Here is a 20,266-nt window from a genome sequence, read left to right on the forward strand (position 1 = left end):
AACAGATGCTATAGTCTAAAACAGGACAATTTTAGAAGAGCTTTTTAAAATAAAGAAGCTGTTTACAAAGGTGCAAGTTCAGAGAAACAATAAAAGACCGTGAAATAACCTGGATCTAGGACACAAGCTATTAGCAACCCCTAAGCCCGAAGGGACAAGGTTGAGGAGTGGTTACTAGAACCTTAAAGGAAAGAGAATCATGGAGAGTCACTTCCTTGAGAGAAACCTTGACCTTTGGTTGGGCTGATCCCAACCAGAAGCTAGAAGGCATAGAAAGCCCTATTGACACAGTTCATATAGGCCAGTCTTCTGAGCCAGAGAGCAGAATGGAAAAGGGTACAGAGCAAGTTGGGAGGCAAATGAAAGATGTCTAGTACAGAGCTATCCGAAACAGACATGGTAATTACAACAAGACTGTGGGGGAGATATTTCAGACAAAATATGATTCTTCCTGTCACCCAGAAAATAACAATCTTTTTGGTTTCCCCCTTAAAATTCTTATTAGTTATTATGTACTTATGTTTGCATAATCCCTGAAAGGGCGTACAAACTATGTAAAAATAGTTAAATGTAAGCACTGAGATAGATGGGAAATACTGCTCAACATACATGTTTATATCATTTGATTTTTGATTCATCTCGTATATTATCTGTTTTTCAAGTAAATTTTAAAAATCATTCTGGAAACTCAGAGTATAGTTACTACCAGCAGTACTCCTGGAATCACAGGGCTTTGGAAACTGGTTTTCTGTAGTCAGAAGTTAATTCTTTGCATGTGCCATTTGTACTCTTATAGTATTATAGGTATCCCCTATGCCTCACTCTACTGTCTGCTGTATTTCAGCCTTTCATCCGCTGTAGTTTACAATGCAGGGATCTGGTTGATGAAGCAAAGAAGTTTCATCTGAGGCCTGAACTTCGGAGTCAGATGCAGGGACCCAGGACAAGGGCTCGCCTAGGTAAGCTGATACCTTGGCAGAATGAGGGCATGCTTTTCAGCTACTTCTTGCAGGTGACAACGTAGTTGAAAATAACACTCTATAAGAAGTACAGCCGGGCGCGGTGGCTCAAGCCTGTAATCCCAGCACTTTGGGAGGCCGAGATGGGCGGATCACGGGGTCAGGAGATCGAGACCATCCTGGCTAACACGGTGAAACCCCGTCTCTACTAAAAAACACAAAAAACTGGCCAAGCGAGGTGGCGGGCGCCTGTAGTCCCAGCTACTTGGGAGGCTGAGGCAGGAGAATGGCTTAAACCCGGGAGGCAGAGCTTGCAGTGAGCTGAGATCCGGCCACTGCACTCCAGCCTGGGCGACAGAGCGATATTCCGTCTCAAAAAAAAAAAAGAAGTACAGAGACCTTGTTTCAGATCTTTTCTTCTATCATCTCAGACAAGTCGCTTTACCACTCTAAGTTTTCTTTCCTATAATCAAGGATATCTTCTCTATCTACTTCACATAACTATTTGGAAATTAAATAAGATAAAATCTAAAAGCACTTGATACATTGTCAAGCATTACATAACATGTTACAATTTTTTGTCAATATTATTTAGATTCTGTGAATCAGATAATTTTAGTGCCACGTAGTGCTTCCACCTACCTCTTCACTTCCCCTTGTGTGGTTTTTCCATTCCGGAATGAAGAGAGGAAGAAAAGTATATGCTTCCACCTACCTCTTCACTTCCCCTTATGTGGTTTTTCCATTCCGGAATGAAGAGAGGAAGAAAAGGAGCCCAGTATGGTAGAAAGTACATGGGTTTTGGCAGTGACTGTCAGTGTAGGTACCAGTTTACCTCGTACTAGGTATATTAACTTGGGCAGGAACCTTAACCTCTGTGTGCTTCAGTTGCCTCATCTGGAATCATCATAGCACCTGCCTGTAACATTGTTGTGAAAAGTAAATAAAGTTATTTATGTAAAGCCTTAATACAGTTCTTGGCACATAATAACTATGTGTATTAGCTATTATCTTAGCAAATAGACCTTCGTTCACATCCAAGCCCCAGCAGTGACTGGTTGGGCAAGATACCAATTTATCTGAGCCTATGCATCTACCACTAAGATGAGAGTTAGTGTCTTATCTCAATGAGCTGTTGGGAGGATTAAATGAGATAATGTATATAAGATACCTAACACTATAGCTGGCACACACTAAGTACTCAGATATTTACCATACTTTCCATTTCCTATTCTCTCTGCTTCACTGTACCAAGAGCCTAGGTGTATAATGTATAAAAACATTTTATAAGTTATGAATTACTCTATATGTATGGGGTGGTATTTTGTTTTATTGTTTCCTTTTATCTGACTGAGGACTCATCATGCATGCTAAGGTGTTAGTTGATAATTAAGCAGCTCACTGATGGATTTAGGTAGAATGGTGATTTATCCCCTATATTTTATTTTTTCTAATAGAAATGGGGTCTCACTATGTTGCCCAGGGTGGAGTGCAGTGGCATGATCTCGGTTCACTGCAGCCTTAGCCTCCTGGACTCAAGCAGTCTTCATACCTTAGCCTCCCAAGTAGCTGGGACCACAGGCACCGGCCACTATGCCTGGCTGATTTTTGTATTCTTTTGTAGAGACAGAGCCTTCCTTTGTTGCCCAGGCTGGGTCTTGAACTCCTGGACTCAAACAGTTCACCTACTTTGGCCTCCCAAAGTGCTGGGATTACAGTTGTCCCATATATATATATATATATATATATATATATATATATATATATATATATATATAAGCTAAATATATATATAATTTTTTTTTTTTTTGAGACAGTCTTGCTCTGCCATCCAGGCTGGAGTGCAGTGGAGCAATCTTGGCTCACTACAACCTCTCCCAGGTTCAAGCAATTCTTGTGCCTCAGCCTCCCGAGTAGGTGGGACAACAGTCGACTGCCACCATCCCCAGCTAATTTTTGTATTTTTAGTAGAGACAGGGTTTCTCCATGTTGACCAGATTGGTCTCAAACTCCTGGCTGCAATTGATCCACCCGCCTCGGCCTCCCAAAGTGCTGGGATTACAGGCATGAGCCACCATGCGTGGCTAGCTCCCCTATATTTTTTAATGGCATAAGTACTGTATGTTCAATGTAGAACTTTAGAAATACAGAGAACCAAAAAATAAATAAAAATCATCTATAATCTTACCACTCAAAGATACTGTATTTTAAAAAGAGAACTTTTAGAAAGGGCATTGTTGATGGTATTTTATATTACTGCAAGATGACAAAATGTGATCTGTGTTTCATATGCTTTGTACAAAGATACATATCAACACAAGATAGACTGAAGGACTGAATGTTGAAAAACTATGAAAATATTAGAAGAAATTATAGGAAAATACTTGTATACCTTCTGGATGGAAGTCTTTTTTTCTTTTTTGTAAAATATATGTAACAGACCAGGCACTGTGTCTCAGCACTTTGGGAGGCCAAGGTGGGCAGATCACTTGAGGTCAGTAGTTTGAGACCAGCCTGGCCAACATGGCAAAACCCCATCTGTACTAAAAATACAAAAATTAGCAGAGTATGGTGGCACATACCTATAATCCCAGCTACTTCGGAGGCTGAGGCAGGAGACTCACTTGAACCTGGGAGGCGGAGGTTGCAGTGAGCCGAGATTGTGCCATTGCACTCCATCTCAAAATAAATAAATTAAATATATTTAGCATAAAATTTAGCATCTTAACCATTTTTACATGTACAGTTGAATCATGTTAAATACACTTACGTTGTTATACAATCAATCTCTCTTTTCATCTTAACGAGACTGAAACTCTGTACCCATTAAAGAATAACTCCCAATTCTCCCTTTCCTCCCAGGGTAGGAACTTTTTTTTTTTTTTTTTTTGAGATGGCGTTTTGCCCTTGTTACCCAGGCTGGAGTACAGTGGCATAATCTTCGGTCACTGCAACCTCTGCCTCCTAGGTTCAAGTGATTCTCCTGCCTCAGCCTCCCAAGTAGCTGGAATTACAGGTGTGTGCCACCATGCTTGGCTAATTTTTTGTTTTTGTTTTTTTGTTTTTTTTTTTTGAGATGGAGTCTCACTGTGTCGCCCAGGCTGGAGTGCAGTGGCACGATCTCGGCTCACTGCAAGCTCCGCCTCCTGGGTTCACGCCATTCTCCTGCCTCAGCCTCTCGAGTAGCTGGGACTACAGGTGCCCGCCACCGCGCCCGTCTAATTTTTTGTGTTTTTAGTAGAGATGGGGTTTCACCCTGTTAGCCAGGATGGTCTTGATCTCCTGACCTCGTGATCCGCCCACCTCGGCCTCCCAAAGTGCTGGATGGGATTACAGGCGTGAGCCACCGTGCCCGGCCTACTTTTGTTTTTTAAAAAATAATTATTATTTTTAAAAATCAGGTTGGGTGGCCAGGCGCAGTGGCTCACGCCTGTAATCCCAGCACTTTGGGAGGCCGAGGCGGGTGGATCACGAGATCAGGAGATCGAGACCATCCTGCTTAACACAGTGAAACCCCGTCTCTACTAAAAATACAAAAAAAAAAAAAAAAAATTTAGCCGGGCGTGGTGGTGGGCTCCTGTAGTCCAGGCTACTCAGGAGGCTAAGACAGGAGAATGGCCTGAACCCAGGAGACAGAGCCTGCAGTGAACCAAGATCACGCCACTGCACTCCTGCCTGAGCGACAGAGCAAGACTCTGTCTCAAAAAAAAAAAAAAAAAAAAAAAAATTTGGGTTGAGTATCCCTAATCTGAAATTCAGAATGCTCCAAAATCTAAAACTTTGAGTGCCAACGTAATGCTCAAAGGAAATGCTCATTGAAGCGTTTTGAATTTGGGGTTTCTGAATTAGGGATGTGCAAATAGTTATGCAAATAAATAATGCAGATATTACAAAAATCCAAAAATGTCTGAAATCTGAAGCACTTCTTGTCCTAAGCATTTCAGATAAGGGTTACTCAACCTATACCATGAGAGCCAGTGACATAGTGGAAAGAACCTGGCACTAGGAGATAAGACATTTTGCTTACTTTTATTTTTACTCCCATATCCGTCACTCACTCTGGTAACTTGCTGTTTGGACAAGTCCTTTAACTTCTCTGGGTTACCAGTTCTTTATATCAAGAGAGTTAACGTTCAATCACTAAGGTACTTTCCAACATAGAAAAATGTTTCCTTTTTGCATGATAGTACTCATTATTTGCTTATTAAATTGAACTAAAAGCTAATGAAAATTTTTGTGAATCAGTAAACCCAGAAGATTCTTTGAAGGTACATTTCCTGCGTATCTCTGAACAGGCAGCAAAAGGGGCTTCTGCTTGGTTAGAGAACTTGCTTATTACCCTGACGTTAAAGGATTAGACTGTGAATCTACTATCTTCATAGTCTTGAGGTTATTTTTCAGAAGTTCTAGAAGGGAAATGCTGAAGCAGTTTCCAATTAGATGCTTAGTATCGCTTTGTTATTGCCTTAGAAAGTAGATTGTTCTTACCATCATGTCCTGTACCCATCTCTATCATATTGGCTGCTAAACCAGCTACCAGGATAATGACTCTTCTGCATACAGCAGAAGGAAATTAAATTGACAGCCAAGTTAAAATAGTCTGCCAAATAAGGGATTTTTAGTTATTAACCTTACCCATTACTGTCTCAAAGAAGATATAATGGAAATTGCTTTTCTAATTTGTGGCTGTCTCCTTTTTTGAACTAAAGATCAATGCAAATGGAAATGTGAGTCTCTGAACCCTGTTATTTAGCAGTCCTGCATCTGCCCTGTTCCTCTAACAGCGTATCACAGCACCTATTCCTCTAAAACGTATCACAGCATACACACACTCCCCTTCCCCTCCTAAAAATAATGACCATGCCACTGCCAGGTTCTTCAGTTTTAGAAATGTGCTTTTTCACACTGTTCTTGTCAGATGTCCTAGACAAGGTTTTCTCATTAAAAAGATAAAAATCTCACTTAACAAGTACTCCATCATTGGCAGAGAACAAACAGGCTTCTTTCTGGTTGACTCTTTCATTAACTTTTTTTTACACGAGTCAGATTGTTTAAGTATTGGTCTCCAACTTAGGGTTAAAACATTAAAACCCTAGGAGTTCTTCTGGAGGAGAAAGATTTTCTAGGCACAAAATAGTGGAAGAAATGACAAAGAATAAAAACATATTTGAATAAAAAAATATATACAAAATTATGACAAATTAGGAACATAGGTTTGGAACAACCCTTTAAAGGGTTAAAGGGCTGGCCGGTGGAGTGGCTCACGCCTGTAATCCCAGCACTTTGGGAGGCTGAGGCAGGCAGATCACCAGAGGTCAGGAGTTCGAGACCAGCTTTACCAAATGGAGAAATCCCGTCTCTACTAAAACTACAGAATTAGCTGGGCGTAGTGGCACATGCCTGTAATCCCAGCTACTCAGGAGAATCGCTTGAACCCGGGAGGTGGAGATTGCAGTGAACTAAGATCGCGCCATCGCACCCCAGCCTGGGCAACAAGAGCAAAACTCTTATCTCATAAATAGATAGATAAATAAGTAAAGCGTTAAAGGGTTAAAACCATTTGTGTGTAAAGAGCTCATAAGAATGCATGAGACAGGGCCAAGAGCAGTGGCTCATACCTGTAATCCCAGCACTTTGAGAGGCTGAGGTGGGCGATGGAGCCCAGGAATTCAAGACCAGCCTGGCCAACTGGGTGAAACTCTGTCTCTACTAAAAATATAAAAATTAGCCGGGCATGGTAACACACGCCTGTAATCCTAGCTACTGGGGAGGTTGAGGCAGGAGAATCATTTTAGCCCAGGAGGCAGAGGTTGCAGTGAGCCGAGATCACACCACTGCACTCCATCCTGGGCCACAGAGTAAGACTCTGTCTCAAAAAAAAAAAAAAAGAAAAGAAAAGAAAAAAATTAGTGGTCCCAGCTACTAGGGAAGCTGAAGTGGGAGGCTGGGAGGATGCTTGAGCCAGGAGGTCAAGGCTGAGGCTGCAGTGAGCCATGATTGCACCAGTGCACTCCAGCCTGGGCAACAGAGCAAGACCTTGTATCTAAAAAGAAAATAAACAAGAATGCGTGAGAGAAACAATATAGATTTGAGTGTACAGTTTGCAGAAGGGCAAGTAAAGCTGGCTACTAGATATAAGGGAGGGAGTGCAACCTAATTAATAATAGGGTCTTAGTAATAAAGAATTAAACATACAATTTTTTGCCTACCAGAGTGTCAGAGATTTAAAATCTATCCAGTGCCTCAGAAAATAGAATGAGTTGGCACCTTTATAGTGTTGGTGGGAGTATAAATTGGTAACAATTTCAAAAAGACACCTTATATATAAAAATTTTTTTTTTCTTTTTTTTTTTTGAGACAGGGTCTCACTCTGCCTCCTAGGCTAGAGTGCAGTGGCATGATCTTGGCTCACTGAGACTCCACTTCCTGGGCTCAAGCAATCCTCCCACCTCAGCCTCCTCAGTAGCTAGGACTACAGGCGTGTGCCACCATGGTCGTCTATTTTGTTTGTTTGTTGTGATACAAGGTCTCACTCTGTCGCTATAGTGCAGTGGCATGATCTTGGCTCACTGCAGCATCCACTTCCTGGGCTCAAGTGATCCTCCCACCTCAGCCTCCCAGGTAGCTGGGACTTGGGACTACAGGTGTGCACCACCAGACCTGGCTAATTTTTTTTATTTTTAGTAGAGACAGGTTTTACCATGCTGCTCAGGCTAGTCTTGATCTCCTGGGCTTGTGCAATCCGCCTGCTTTGGCCTCCCAAAGTGCTAGGGTTACAGGTGTAAGCCACCATGCCTGGCTCAAAAACTTTTTTTCTAATTCATGTTCATTACTCAGCATTCTTCCCATTTCTTTAAGAAAACAACTAGGAAAAGTTTCACGTTCAGGATATTTATCACAGGGTTATTTATGTGATTGTTTATAACCCAAAATTATGAACCCCGAAATGCCTAAGAATATTATAACCATGTACTAAAAGACTTATTCATATATTTGCAAAATGAAAAACATCAGCATATAATATAATATGGTCACATTTGTGGGGTTTTTTGTTTATTTTTGGATTGTTTTTGTTTTTGTTTTTGTTTTTTGATGGAGTCTTGTTCTGTCACCCAGGCTGGAGTGCAATGGTGCAATCTTGGCTCACTGCAATCTCTGCTTCCCGAGTTCAAGCGATTCTCCTGCCTCAACCTCCCGAGTAGCTGGGATTACAGGCATGTGCCACCACGTCCGGCTAATTTTTGTATTTCACCAGAGATGGGGTTTCACCATGTTGGTCAGGCTGGTCTTAAACTCCTGGCTTCGTGATCCACCTGCCTCAGCCTCCCAAAGTGCTGGGATTACAGGTGCGAGCCACTGCGCCAGGCCCCCATTTGTGTTTTATAAATGTGTAGAAACAAGGCTGGAAGGAAATTATGTTATATTTTGGTGTGTCTTTGTATTGTGGAACTGTGGGTAATTTTTTTCATAATACTTGTCTGTATTTTCCAAGTTTTTTAGCAGTAAAAATGTATATTATATGTTTTATAATCACAAGGAAAAAACTTTTCAAGTCTTTTTAACAGTGAGGGGTAATATGTGAGTGGGGATGGTGATTATACTAGTCCTTGAGTTATTTTTAAATATTCTAAAAGAAAATCATTTTTGTGCTGGAAAAAGCTGAACAGGCAAAATAAAGACTTCAGATTTAGCTAACATTGTATCCATTCAGTGTGAAACACTGTTGCTCTCATAGTTATCAGAAGCTCTGTTGGCAGTTGCTGGGGAAGTTAATTACTTAAACTCACTTTGGTAGACAGTCTGTCAAAACACAGGATCTGTCAGGGGAAAATAAGAGAGTCCTTCACAGCAAAGAAGTGTGAGAATCAGTGATCGAAGGATCCCAGCCATTTAGAGCCATAAAACCTATGTCTGTAATCCCAGCACTTTGGGAGGCCAAAGCAGGAGCATGGCTTGAGCTTCAGGAGTTAAGAGAGCAGCCTGAGCAACATAGTGAGACCTCCTCTCTGTAAAAAATTTAAAAAAAAAAAAGGCCGGGCGCGGTGGCTCAAGCCTGTAATCCCAGCACTTTGGGAGGCCGAGACGGGCGGATCACGAGGTCAGGAGATCAAGACCATCCTGGCTGACACGGTGAAACCCCGTCTCTACTAAAAAATACAAAAACTTAGCTGGGCGAGGTGGCGGGCGCCTGTAGTCCCAGCTACTCGGGAGGCTGAGGCAGGAGAATGGCGTAAACCCAGGAGGCGGAGCTTGCAGTGAGCTGAGATCCGGCCACTGCACTCCAGCCTGGGCGACAGAGCGAGACTCCGTCTCAAAAAAAAAAAAAAAAAAAATAGCTGGGTTTGGTGGCACACACTGTGCTCCCAGCTACTCGGGAGGCTGAGGTAGGAGGATTGCTTGAGCCTGGAAGGTCGATGCTGTGGTGAGCTGAGATTGTGCCACTACACTCCAGCCTAGGTGACAGAGGAAGTCCCTGTCTTTTAAACAAAACAAAACAAACTCCTTTGCAAATCACACCAACACCTCTTACCAAGTTCCACCGTAGACATATAGTTACCAGAATGTTTATTGGGAAAATTTCAGCCAACAAGAAGTACTGTCCGTTCTCTGGGTTTTTATTATAATCTATTTCCTTTCTACTTATTTTCTCCCACCCTTCAAAAGGTACCTGAATGAAATATCAAGAAAGAGAGGGGTTTTTTCTTTATTTTATTTTATTTTTGAGACATTCTTGCTTTGTCACCCAGGCTGGAGTGCAGTGGCGTGATCTCAGCTCACTGCAACCTCCACCTCCTAGGTTCAAGCGATTCTCCTTCCTCAGCCTCCAGAGTAGCTGGGACTACAAACACACACCACCACACCTGGCTAATTTTTGTATTGTATTTGTATTTAGTTTTTTTAGACAGAGTCTTGCTGTGTTACCCAGGCTGGGGTACAGTGGTGCAATCTCTGCTCACTGCAACCTGCATCTCCCAGGTTCAAGTGATTCTTGTGCCTCACCCTCCCGAGTAGCTGGGACTACAGGTGTGTGCCACCACACCTGGCTAATTTTTATATTTTTCGTAGAGACAGGGTTTCACCATGTTGGCCAGGCTGGCCTCGAACTCCTGACCTCAAGTGATCCATCCGCCTCGGCCTCCCAAAATGCTGTGATTGCAGGCATGAGCCACTGCTCCCAGCCTTCTTTATTTTATGTTACTTTATTTTTTGAGACAAGTTCTCACTCTGTTCCCCAGGCTAAAGTGCAGTGGAACAACCTTGCTCACTGCAGCCTTAACCTCCTGGGCTTAAGTGATCCTCCCATGTCAGCCTCAGGAGGAGCGGAACTACAGGCATTTGCCACCACACCTGGCTATTTTTTTTAGATATGGGAGTCTTACCATGTTACCCAAAGTGTCCTTGAACCCCTGGGCACAAGAAATCTGCCCACGTTGGCCTCCCAAAGTGCTAGGATTATAGTCATGAGCCACTGTATCTGACCTCTTCATATATACACATATATATATATATATATATATATATTTTTTTTTTTTTTTGGTTGGCGGGGTGGGGCAGGGAGTCATATAAAGCAACAGAAATGAGAGCTGAAAAATCAGGAGAAAACTTTAAAATTTGCATAGCACAGGAAATACCTCTTGGTTGGTGTGGGAATTTTTATTCATACATATATCATCTGCTGGCATCATATTCATCTACATGGGAAATGTGTCTGGATAAAAGGATCACACTTACCTTGTCTATTCAAGTCAGAAAGAGAAGAGGTGGAGTAAGAAAAAGGAATATGTAGGGGAATAGTGTTCCCAAAGAAAAAACAAATAACTTGTGGTCCTGGCTTCTCCCAATTTGAAGTACTCTTAGGCAGACATAAGTGAGTTCAATCACTAAAGAACCCTTCATTCATAGGCTTTGAATTTTTTTTTTTTTTTTTTTTTTTTTTTTGAGATGGAGTCTTGCTCTATTGCCTAGTCTGGAGTGCAGTGGCGCGATCTCAGCTTACTGCAACCTCTGCCTCCTGGGTTCAAATGATTCTCCTGCGTCAGCCTCCCAAGCAGCTAAGACTATAGGTGCGCACACCGCACCCGGCTAATTTTTGTATTTTTAGTAGAGACGGGGTTTCGCCATGTTAGCCAGGCTGGTCTTGAACTCCTGACCTCAGATGATCTACCTGCTTCAGCCTCCCAAAGTGCTGAGACTATAGGCGTGAGCCACCGCGCCTGGCCATGCTTTCATTTTCGAAGGAGCTGACTCCTGAGACCTACTTGCTGGCTCACTTTGGAGAGGGTCCACTTTATTTGGCAAGTACATAAGACAAGTGTCCTCTTAGAAAAACTCCACGGTTTATGTGTGGGTGTATATGTTTTATTAAGAAAAATCTCAAACATAAAAATAGTAATACAATGATCCCCCATACCCATCACTCAATTTTAACCATTATCAACACATAGCTTTTTTTTTTTTTGAGATGGAGTTTCGCCTTGTGGCCCAGGCTGGAGTGTAGTGGCGCCATCTCAGCTCACTACAAGCTCCACTTCCCGAGTTCAAGCATTCTTGTACCTGAGCCACCCGAGTAGTTGAGATTTCAGGTGTGCACCACCACACTCAGATAATTTTTGTATTTTTAGTAGAGACGGGGTTTTGCCTTGTTGGCTAGGCTGGTCTCGAACTCCTTACCTCAAGTGATCTGGCAGCCTTGGCCTCCCAAAGTGTTGGGATTACAGGCGTGAGCCACTGTGCCCAGGCTATTTTGAAGCAAATTCCAGACTGGATATAATTCCATCACTATGTGTCATACTTCCACGTGTGTCTCTAAAAAGGATAAAATTTTTGACACATCTAGAATGCCATTATCACTGTTTAAAATCACACAGTTCCTTATTGTCATAAGTACGTGTTTGTGTAACTTTTTTTCCATAATTTTTTGTTGTTTGTTTTTGAGTACTTACGTTGTTCAAATCAGGAGCCAGACAAAGTCCACACATTGCTAGTGATTTCATGTCTCTTTTCAGTCTCTTTTTAATAGAAAATGTTTCCATCCTGTTTTGGTTTTTCCTAATCAATTTATTTCTTGAAGAAAACAAGCTATTCGACCTGTAGAATTTCCCACATTCTGGACTCTGCTGTTGGCATCTTTATAGTGTCATTTAACATGTTCTTCTCCTATGTATTGCCTGTAAACTAGTGGTTGGACTAGAGGCTTGTTAAGAGTCAGCCTCAATTTTTTAGAAAAAAGACTCATTAGATGGTAGTGTGGTCCTTCCTATTCATCACCATTAGGAAGCACACAATGTCTCATAGTAATATGTTAGCTTTTGAAATAATGATTCTAGCCCAGCAATTGATGATAATTGTCAAATCCATTACTTCATTAGGGGTTTATCTGTGTTTCCTGTCAGCTTCAAGGTACTACATTTGCTCTTTCAAGTCCAGGTTACTTGTAAGATCACTTTGGTCTCCTAGATGCTTCCTAGTGATTGAATTTTCCAAAGCTCCAGCTAACTGTTCTCTCCATGAGTTCTAATGGAGCACATGCACAGGGGATTTTCTCAAAGAGACTTTGCTCTTTGGAAAAAGCCAAGCCAGGTGCTGTGGCTCATGCCTGTAACCCCAGCTACTTGGTAGGCCAAGGCAGAAATATCGCTTGAGGCCAGGAGTTTGAGACCAGCCTGGGCAATATAGCAAGACCCTGTCTCCAAGAGCCAAGGTAGGAAGTATTTTATCAGAGTAAGGCCTTAGGAGAAGGGGAAGATATAAAGGCTGTCAGAATAGCTTCTTTGGGAAAATAGAGAAAAAGACTTTTCCTTTAAAACTCTAGTCTTTTGTTGCCTTGTGGTTTTGATGAATTGGCAGGGAATGTGATCATATAGTTGACTACATTGGAGAAGGAAATGTTCATGAAAAAGAGATTTTAGGCCAGGCACAGTGGCTCATTCCTGTAATCCCAGCACTTTGGGAGGCTGAGGCAGGAGAATCACTTTAGGCTAGGAGTTTGAGATCAGCCTGGGCAATATAGCGAGACCCTTTCTCAATTCAGAAAAAGAGACTTTAAATCCATCACTTGGATTCTAAGTTTCAACATGCAGCTTTTTTTTGTGACAAGGTTAGGAGAGTTCTTTCCCTATTACAACAAAAAAACCCTCCCAATTTGGGTTTTTTCAGTCTGAGAAGTGCAGAGAGTGCCTTTAGCCTCTCACCTGCACTTAAGACCTCAAGTATTATGTCAGCCAGTCATCTCAATAGGTTGAAATGGTGCAGTGTTGCCGGGCACGGTGGCTCATGCCTGTAATCCCAGCACTTTGGGAGGTTGAGGCTGGCAGATCACCTGAGGTCGGGAGTTCAGGACCAGCCTGACCAACATGGAGAAACCCCATCTCTGCTAAAAATACAAAATTAGCCAGGCATGGTGGCATATGCCTGTAATCCCAGCTACTTGGGAGGCTGAGGCAGGAGAATCACTTGAGCCCAGGAGGTGGAGGTTGTGGTGAGCCGAGATTGTGCCATTGCACTCCAGCTTGGGCAACAAGAGCGAAACTCTGTCTCCAAAAAAAAAAAAAAATGGGCCGGGCGCGGTGGCTCAAGCCTGTAATCCCAGCACTTTGGGAGGCCGAGACGGGCGGATCACGAGGTCAGGAGATCGAGACCATCCTGGCTAACACGGTGAAACCCCGTCTCTACTAAAAATACAAAAACTTAGCCGGGCGAGGTGGCGGGCGCCTGTAGCCCCAGCTACTCGGGAGGCTGAGGCAGGAGAATGGCGTGAACCCGGGAGGTGGAGCTTGCAGTGAGCTGAGATCCGGCCACTGCACTCCAGCCTGGGTGACAGAGCGAGACTCCGTCTCAAAAAAAAAAAAAAAAAAAAAAAAAATGGTGCAGTGTCATGTTGAAGTTTGCTTTCTAGAGTTTTAATGTTGTCCAGAAATTTAAGTTTCAGAGACTTGAGAGCTACAGCCTCAAGGAGAAATAACTCCCCATTCGACAGCCTTATGATTATCTCCCATTTCAGATTGCATCCCTCAGCCACATAAAACAAGACATCCTAGAACTGTTTCTGTTGACACTTCCTGTGACTAGTTACCCATCCAGGGATGCTGAACTAACCCATCTTTTTTCTGCCTTTGTCTTCAGGAGCCAATGAAGTGCTTTTGGTGGTTGGGGGCTTCGGAAGCCAGCAGTCTCCCATTGACGTGGTAGAGAAATACGACCCCAAGACTCAGGAGTGGAGCTTTTTGCCGGTAAATAATGGTGAAACCATTCGTTGGGAAGGAGCTTAAATGTCCTCAGTCTCTGGCTCCAGATCATAGCTAATCCAGCCTTAGGAGTAGAAAAGCCATTCGTTGGGAGGGAGCTTAAATGTCCTCAGTCTCTGGCTCCAGATCGTAGCTAATCCAGCCTTAAGAGTAGAAAAGCCTAATAACAGGATCATGTTTCTTACAGCAGTCTTGTGCACATAGTAGGTACTCACTAAACAGTTTTTGACTGTTTAGATTAGAAGATTATGCCTTAGTAATGTCAGTGGCCCTGTGTCAAGGTAAACTCAGATGGCCACCACTAGTTAGGTGCCTTTCCAAGCTGTCTGTATAATTCCCAGCACATTTCATTGGTCATGCTGTGTTAAACTGAACTGAATGTTAAATTGTGTGTAATTGAACCTAGTGTTCAGTTGAGCTCAGAAGTTTGGGCTGGGCGTGGTAGCTCACACCTGTAATCCCAGCCCTTTGGGAGGTTGAGATGGGAGGATCCCTTGAGGCCAGGAGTTCAAGACCAGCCTGGGCAATATGGTTAGACTCTGTCTCTACAAAAAAGTAAACAAAAAAATTAGCCAGGCATGGTGGTGCATGCCTGTAGTCCTTAGCTACTTGGGAGGCTGTGGCAGAGGATTGCTTGAGCCCAGGAGTTCGAGGTTGCAGTGAGCTGTGATTGTGCCACTGCACTTCAGCCTGGGTGACAGTGAGATCCCAACTCAGGAAAAAAAAAAAAAGTTTGTATCTGTCTTCCTCAGCATGTCTCTTTCAGTGCTGAATGAACAATAGTACTTTCTAAAAAAACATGGAAATCCAACCATCCTACCTTTTAAGGTTCTTGTAATAAATCCTGGCCCTTTGATTAGCAGTGTGGGAATACTTTTCCACTTTATGGAAGGATATCAGTCTCTTAGCCCAGTGCCTTATGGAAAAGAAAGGAGTCAGATACTGGATAACAGAAGGCTGTTAAATCTTTTGGAAGCCTTGGAAAGAGGCAGATGTGCAGAAAGCTTGTATCTTTAAGAGCACCACAAGCATTTCGTTCAGTAGATAGCTATTTGGGAGCCACTTGAGGGTGAACCACTCAGGGAGGGTTCATGATAACAGGTGAAGAAGCATAGAGGTGTGCAGATGGAACAGGGAAGATAGCAAAAGGTAACGCCTAAAACTTGCCTAACTGAAATGCTCTGTACCTCTTCTCTCCAAATCCATAGAGCATCACTCGTAAGAGACGTTATGTGGCCTCAGTGTCCCTACATGACCGGATCTACGTCATTGGTGGCTATGATGGCCGTTCCCGCCTTAGTTCAGTGGAATGTCTAGACTACACAGCAGATGAGGATGGGGTCTGGTATTCTGTGGCCCCTATGAATGTCCGACGAGGTCTTGCTGGAGCCACCACCCTGGGAGGTAGGCTGGATGTGCAGGGCAATTATTTCCATCTTACTGTGGCTGGACCAGGGTTTTTAACCTCTCCTGTTGTCTGGCAGGAGCATGAAATATGGAGACAAAATTAAGGTCAAATGTTACTATTATTTGAGATAGGGTCTCTCTTTGTTGCCCAGGCTGGAGTGCAGTGGCGCGATCACGGCTCACTGCAGCCTCAACCTCCCCAAGCTCAAGCGATCCTCCCACCTCAGCTTCCTGAGTAGCTGGGACTATAGGCATGCACCACCATGCCCAGCTATTTTTTTGTATGTTTAGTAGAGACAGGGTTTCGCCATGTTGCCCAGGCTGATGTCTTACTCCTGAGCTCAAGTGATTCACCCTCCTCGGCCTCCCAAGGTGCTGGGATTACAGGTGTAAGCCACTGTGCCCAGCTGACAAATATTCCTTTTTGCTTTCAGAAATATCAGAGTAATAGAAGCTGTTCGATATTCATGGATGTTTCAGTACTGACTACAAAGTTGGCAAATCAAGTTCCAACGTGCTAGGTGGGGAACTGGCACTAGTTGTATTTTTGCAAACTCCCAGGTGGTCTTTGAATGCTTTTAAGGATTTTATTTTACCCCATTCTTTTTGGATGTCTGCCTTGTCTATAAAACTTAATTGACTTATCTCATTAAAAAATACTTTGTTTTTGCTCCCAGACTTTTAAAGAATCCTTGGAAAATTTGTAGAGGAAAGAGTTCTTAGAAATCTGTCATTCTCTAATAGTCTGTAATTTGTTTATTCTGAGCAGATATGATCTATGTCTCTGGGGGCTTTGATGGAAGCAGGCGTCACACCAGTATGGAGCGGTATGATCCAAACATTGACCAGTGGAGCATGCTGGGAGATATGCAGACAGCTCGGGAAGGTGCCGGACTCGTAGTGGCCAGCGGAGTGATCTACTGTCTAGGTATCGAGTCTGGGATGCAGGAATGGGAGAGAACTCAATGGGTAGTGGACTGTGAGTAAGGATTCCTTTTTACTAGGATGAAGTTCATAGACTTCCCTTCAACTAAAACCCTGGTGTGTGTTAATATATTTTCCATTAATTGGGATTATCTTTTTCTTATAAGCAGAAAGTAGGGTACTGTCAGATTTCTCTTAGAGTTACTGGAACTCTTGGGGGAAAATTGAAACTAAAATAGTTGAAGCACTCAGAGAAAGACCGACCAGAAATGGGCATGAGGATTTACCACTCTTTCTGGAATGATCTCTGTCTTCCAGGAGGATATGACGGCTTGAATATCTTAAATTCCGTTGAGAAATATGACCCTCATACAGGACATTGGACTAATGTTACACCAATGGCCACCAAGCGTTCTGGTAAGACTAGATCTGAGGGAAGGGACAATAGATGGTACTGTCAGACATTTGCATATATAATGGTGGTGCATGGGGCAAACTGTAGATTAATGTAAAAATGAGATTCTGCTCTCCTCCTTGTCTCTGTTTTCTCTAAATATTAGTGAGGATAAAGACAGTTGATACTTAACAACTAGATTATACATTTGGAAGCAAAAGCCTTCATGTCTTTGTTCTCTCCCTACTTTTTAGAATATCTAGTACAATTTTGTCTGTGTAGTACATGTTAAATAAATGTTAAATAAAGTCTCTAATGCATAAGGACAAAAGAGTAGCTACTTACCTTCACCGAGAACTTTTTGAAGTGGAGCAGGCTGGGATGTAGAAAAGGAGAAAACACTGTGCCATTCTGGTTTACTTATTCTGGGTAAAAATTGCTTCAGAAGCATAATCACAACTCCTTTCCCTCCATCAACCTTTATTGCTGCCTTTTTTTCTCTTCCTCCCTTTCTCCTAATTAGAAGGGTTGGGCTCTGAGTTAATGAAAGTAAGGAGAACAATTGTTACTTATCTTTTATCATTTCAAGTCCAAGCCAAAGGGTTTATAGGTGGAATAACTTGTGCTGGACTAGATTATTCTAGGCCTGTATGGACCCAGTCCATATCTCTCATCTACTCTAGAACTCAGCTAGTCATTAGTGACGATAGTTTATTTCTATAATTCAGATTCTAGGCTTAGTACCATTCATTTGCTAATGCCTTCATTTTCCGCAGGTGCAGGAGTAGCCCTGCTGAATGACCATATTTATGTGGTGGGGGGATTTGATGGTACAGCCCACCTTTCTTCCGTTGAAGCATACAACATTCGCACTGATTCCTGGACAACTGTCACCAGTATGACCACTCCACGATGCTATGTAGGGGCCACAGTGCTTCGGGGGAGACTCTATGCAATTGCAGGGTGAGGATTTAGAAACGAATCCAGACTCAATATGTAGCCACAGCAAGAGTCTATGTGATCTGATCCTCATTTTTGGATGGAGACAAGACTTGGGTAGGGGTAAATATCTCCAGTGGCAACTTGATATTTTTTATTAGATTTTTTTTAGTTTTTAGAGACAGAGTCTTGCTCTGTCACCCAGGCTGGAGTCTGAGTAGAGTAGCTGGGACCACAGGTACATGCCACTGTGCCAGACTAGTTTTTTATGTTGCCTAGACTGGTCTCCAACTCCTGGGCTTAAGCAGTCCTCCCACCTCAGCCTCCTAAAGTGCTAGGATTACAGGCGAGAGTCACCATGCCTGGCCTCCAGTGGCAGCCTTAATGAAGGACTTGTGTGGAAAGGAATAGAAGGCGAATTTCTTTCTTTCTTTAAATTTTATTGAGACGGGGTCTCACCATGTTGCCTAGGCTGTTCTCAAATTCCCTCCTGGACTTAAGCAATCCTCTTACCTCAGCCTCCTGCGTAGTTGGGATTACAGGCACGTGCCACTGCATGCAGCTGACTCATTTCTTTCTTTTGCTTCTTTCCCACTCAGATATGATGGTAATTCCCTGCTAAGTAGCATTGAATGTTATGACCCTATCATCGACAGCTGGGAAGTCGTGACATCCATGGGAACCCAGCGCTGTGATGCTGGTGTGTGTGTTCTCCGTGAGAAGTGACCATTGTTGGAGCACCATCCAGAGCTATTCCAGTCCAGTGGACAGTTAGTGGGAGAATCAAGAATCCTTTCCAGAATGTCTGTTTCTCACTATGTGCACAGGTTGATTACAGGCACCAGTGCAGTGATGATTGTACTTATTTGACACGTACTCCCCCTTGTCCTGGGTCTTGCTCCTGAGAAGGGTGGGTAACAGATACTCCAGAGAAAAGAATGCACATTGAATGGATGTGAGAGACCACATTGCCTCTCCCACTGCTTTGGGGAGCATTTTCCTGTCATTTCTAACTTACCACGTGCTTGGTGTACTATATGTATGTTGTGCCTCATATGTTGCAAGGTGAGTATAGCCTACTAGATGTGGGTAATATCCAGCCTAGATGATTGGAAAGATACCAATTTAAGTAAGCTTGGTAAAATCCAAGTCTTTTTTTTTTCTTTTTTTTCCAGGAACAACTACATTTTCTCATCTACAGGTAGCTAGGGGCAACACAGTTCCATTGTAGAGGGAAACCAAAGGGAGAGCCCCACAAAACTTTGGGGGCAAGGGAGAGAGAGACTCATCTGACACTTCTTTTGGAGGTCAGGGTTTGTATATCAGAATTGAAGTTAGAATAAGTGAATTAAACTCAATGTGATGGAATGTGAGTGAACCTAGAACAGCACTGAAGTATGACATAACCTGGAAGACTGAGAAGGGTATATTATTTGAAGGATCTTTTTATTTCCCCAAGGTCTTTCGCACTGGAGACAGCATAAAAGAGTGAACAAATGTTGGGATGAGAGAAGATGACATCAATGTGGGAGTTCACTATAACTGGGGATAAACTAGAAGTACCTGTGATTTTACAGTCGTCTTATTACCTGCCAGGGCTTATCTAGCCATGGCAATGTTTGCCTTGAATGGGGGTGAAAGCCTTTCTTTGTTGAATCAAATACTACTACACTATTACACTTCCACACTATTTATTTGGGGATGGGCTGGGAGTGACAGTAGCCTAGTAGTTCAGCTACCTGATTGCTGCCCCATTCTTTTAGAAGCACACTTCTGCCAAGGAGTGGTTTGTACTGCTGTGTTTGGTACATTTGGTCTTTTTTTCTGGTATAAGTTTTCTTTACCTGTCCTTTAGTGTAGATTTTATTCATCATAGGACAGAATAATCAAGGACAACCAAAATCCTTTTGTTAGTTTCAGTACCTCAGCTAGCAGCATTTCTGAGCTATCATTCAATGTTCCTCCGTGTCATGGAGTGAAATTCTTGTTTTATGGGTATTGGGAATGTGGGAATGTGATAACCTAAACAATCTTTGCTCTGAAATTCCATTTTCCCCTCTTTCCTTGAATTGTATTGACCTACAGAGTTAATTTCCTTTGTATTTTTTTAAGAAAATATTAAAAATCATTGGTGTCAAGTGCCGAGAGTTTGTGGCTAACCAGCATTGCCTTTAGCAGATATTTGGGAGGGAAAGATGTAGGGATCAGCCGTAGCTCCCGTCTCTTCAACCTGTTCATCTTGTGTGTTTGCCAACTAGTTCCGCTATTTCTCTGTTAGACACAGGTAAGAGGTAGCCACTTTACACTTTGGAGATTCTCTTCAGTAAAATATTTTCCTGATTCGCTGTATTCATTATTCCCTCTCATGCTTGGAGTTACTTGAAAACCAAAGGAACAAA

General features: G+C 42.7%; 1 protein-coding gene across 5 annotated transcripts in view; it reads left to right on the top strand.

Annotated features, from left to right (window-relative positions):
- KLHL12 (kelch like family member 12) overlaps nucleotides 1–20,005 on the top strand; it is a 39,023-nt gene extending 19,018 nt beyond the window's left edge. For 3 of the 5 annotated variants that reach the window (XM_031656953.1, XM_031656946.1, XM_021928546.2), the window contains 7 exons: nucleotides 845–959; nucleotides 14,082–14,188; nucleotides 15,412–15,607; nucleotides 16,380–16,538; nucleotides 16,853–16,951; nucleotides 17,705–17,891; nucleotides 18,467–20,005. In XM_031656953.1, the coding sequence (XP_031512813.1) occupies nucleotides 845–959; nucleotides 14,082–14,188; nucleotides 15,412–15,607; nucleotides 16,380–16,538; nucleotides 16,853–16,951; nucleotides 17,705–17,891; nucleotides 18,467–18,593 (990 nt within the window). In that variant the 3' untranslated portion in view covers nucleotides 18,594–20,005. The remainder of the gene's footprint in view (nucleotides 1–844; nucleotides 960–14,081; nucleotides 14,189–15,411; nucleotides 15,608–16,379; nucleotides 16,539–16,852; nucleotides 16,952–17,704; nucleotides 17,892–18,466) is intronic. The other 2 variants (XR_004179245.1, XM_009189761.4) reach the window with 2 other exon arrangements.
- The last annotated feature ends 261 nt before the right edge of the window (nucleotides 20,006–20,266 follow it).

This window comes from Papio anubis, chromosome 1, assembly GCF_008728515.1.
Source record: "Papio anubis isolate 15944 chromosome 1, Panubis1.0, whole genome shotgun sequence".
In the NCBI taxonomy this organism is placed as follows: Eukaryota; Metazoa; Chordata; class Mammalia; order Primates; family Cercopithecidae; genus Papio; species Papio anubis.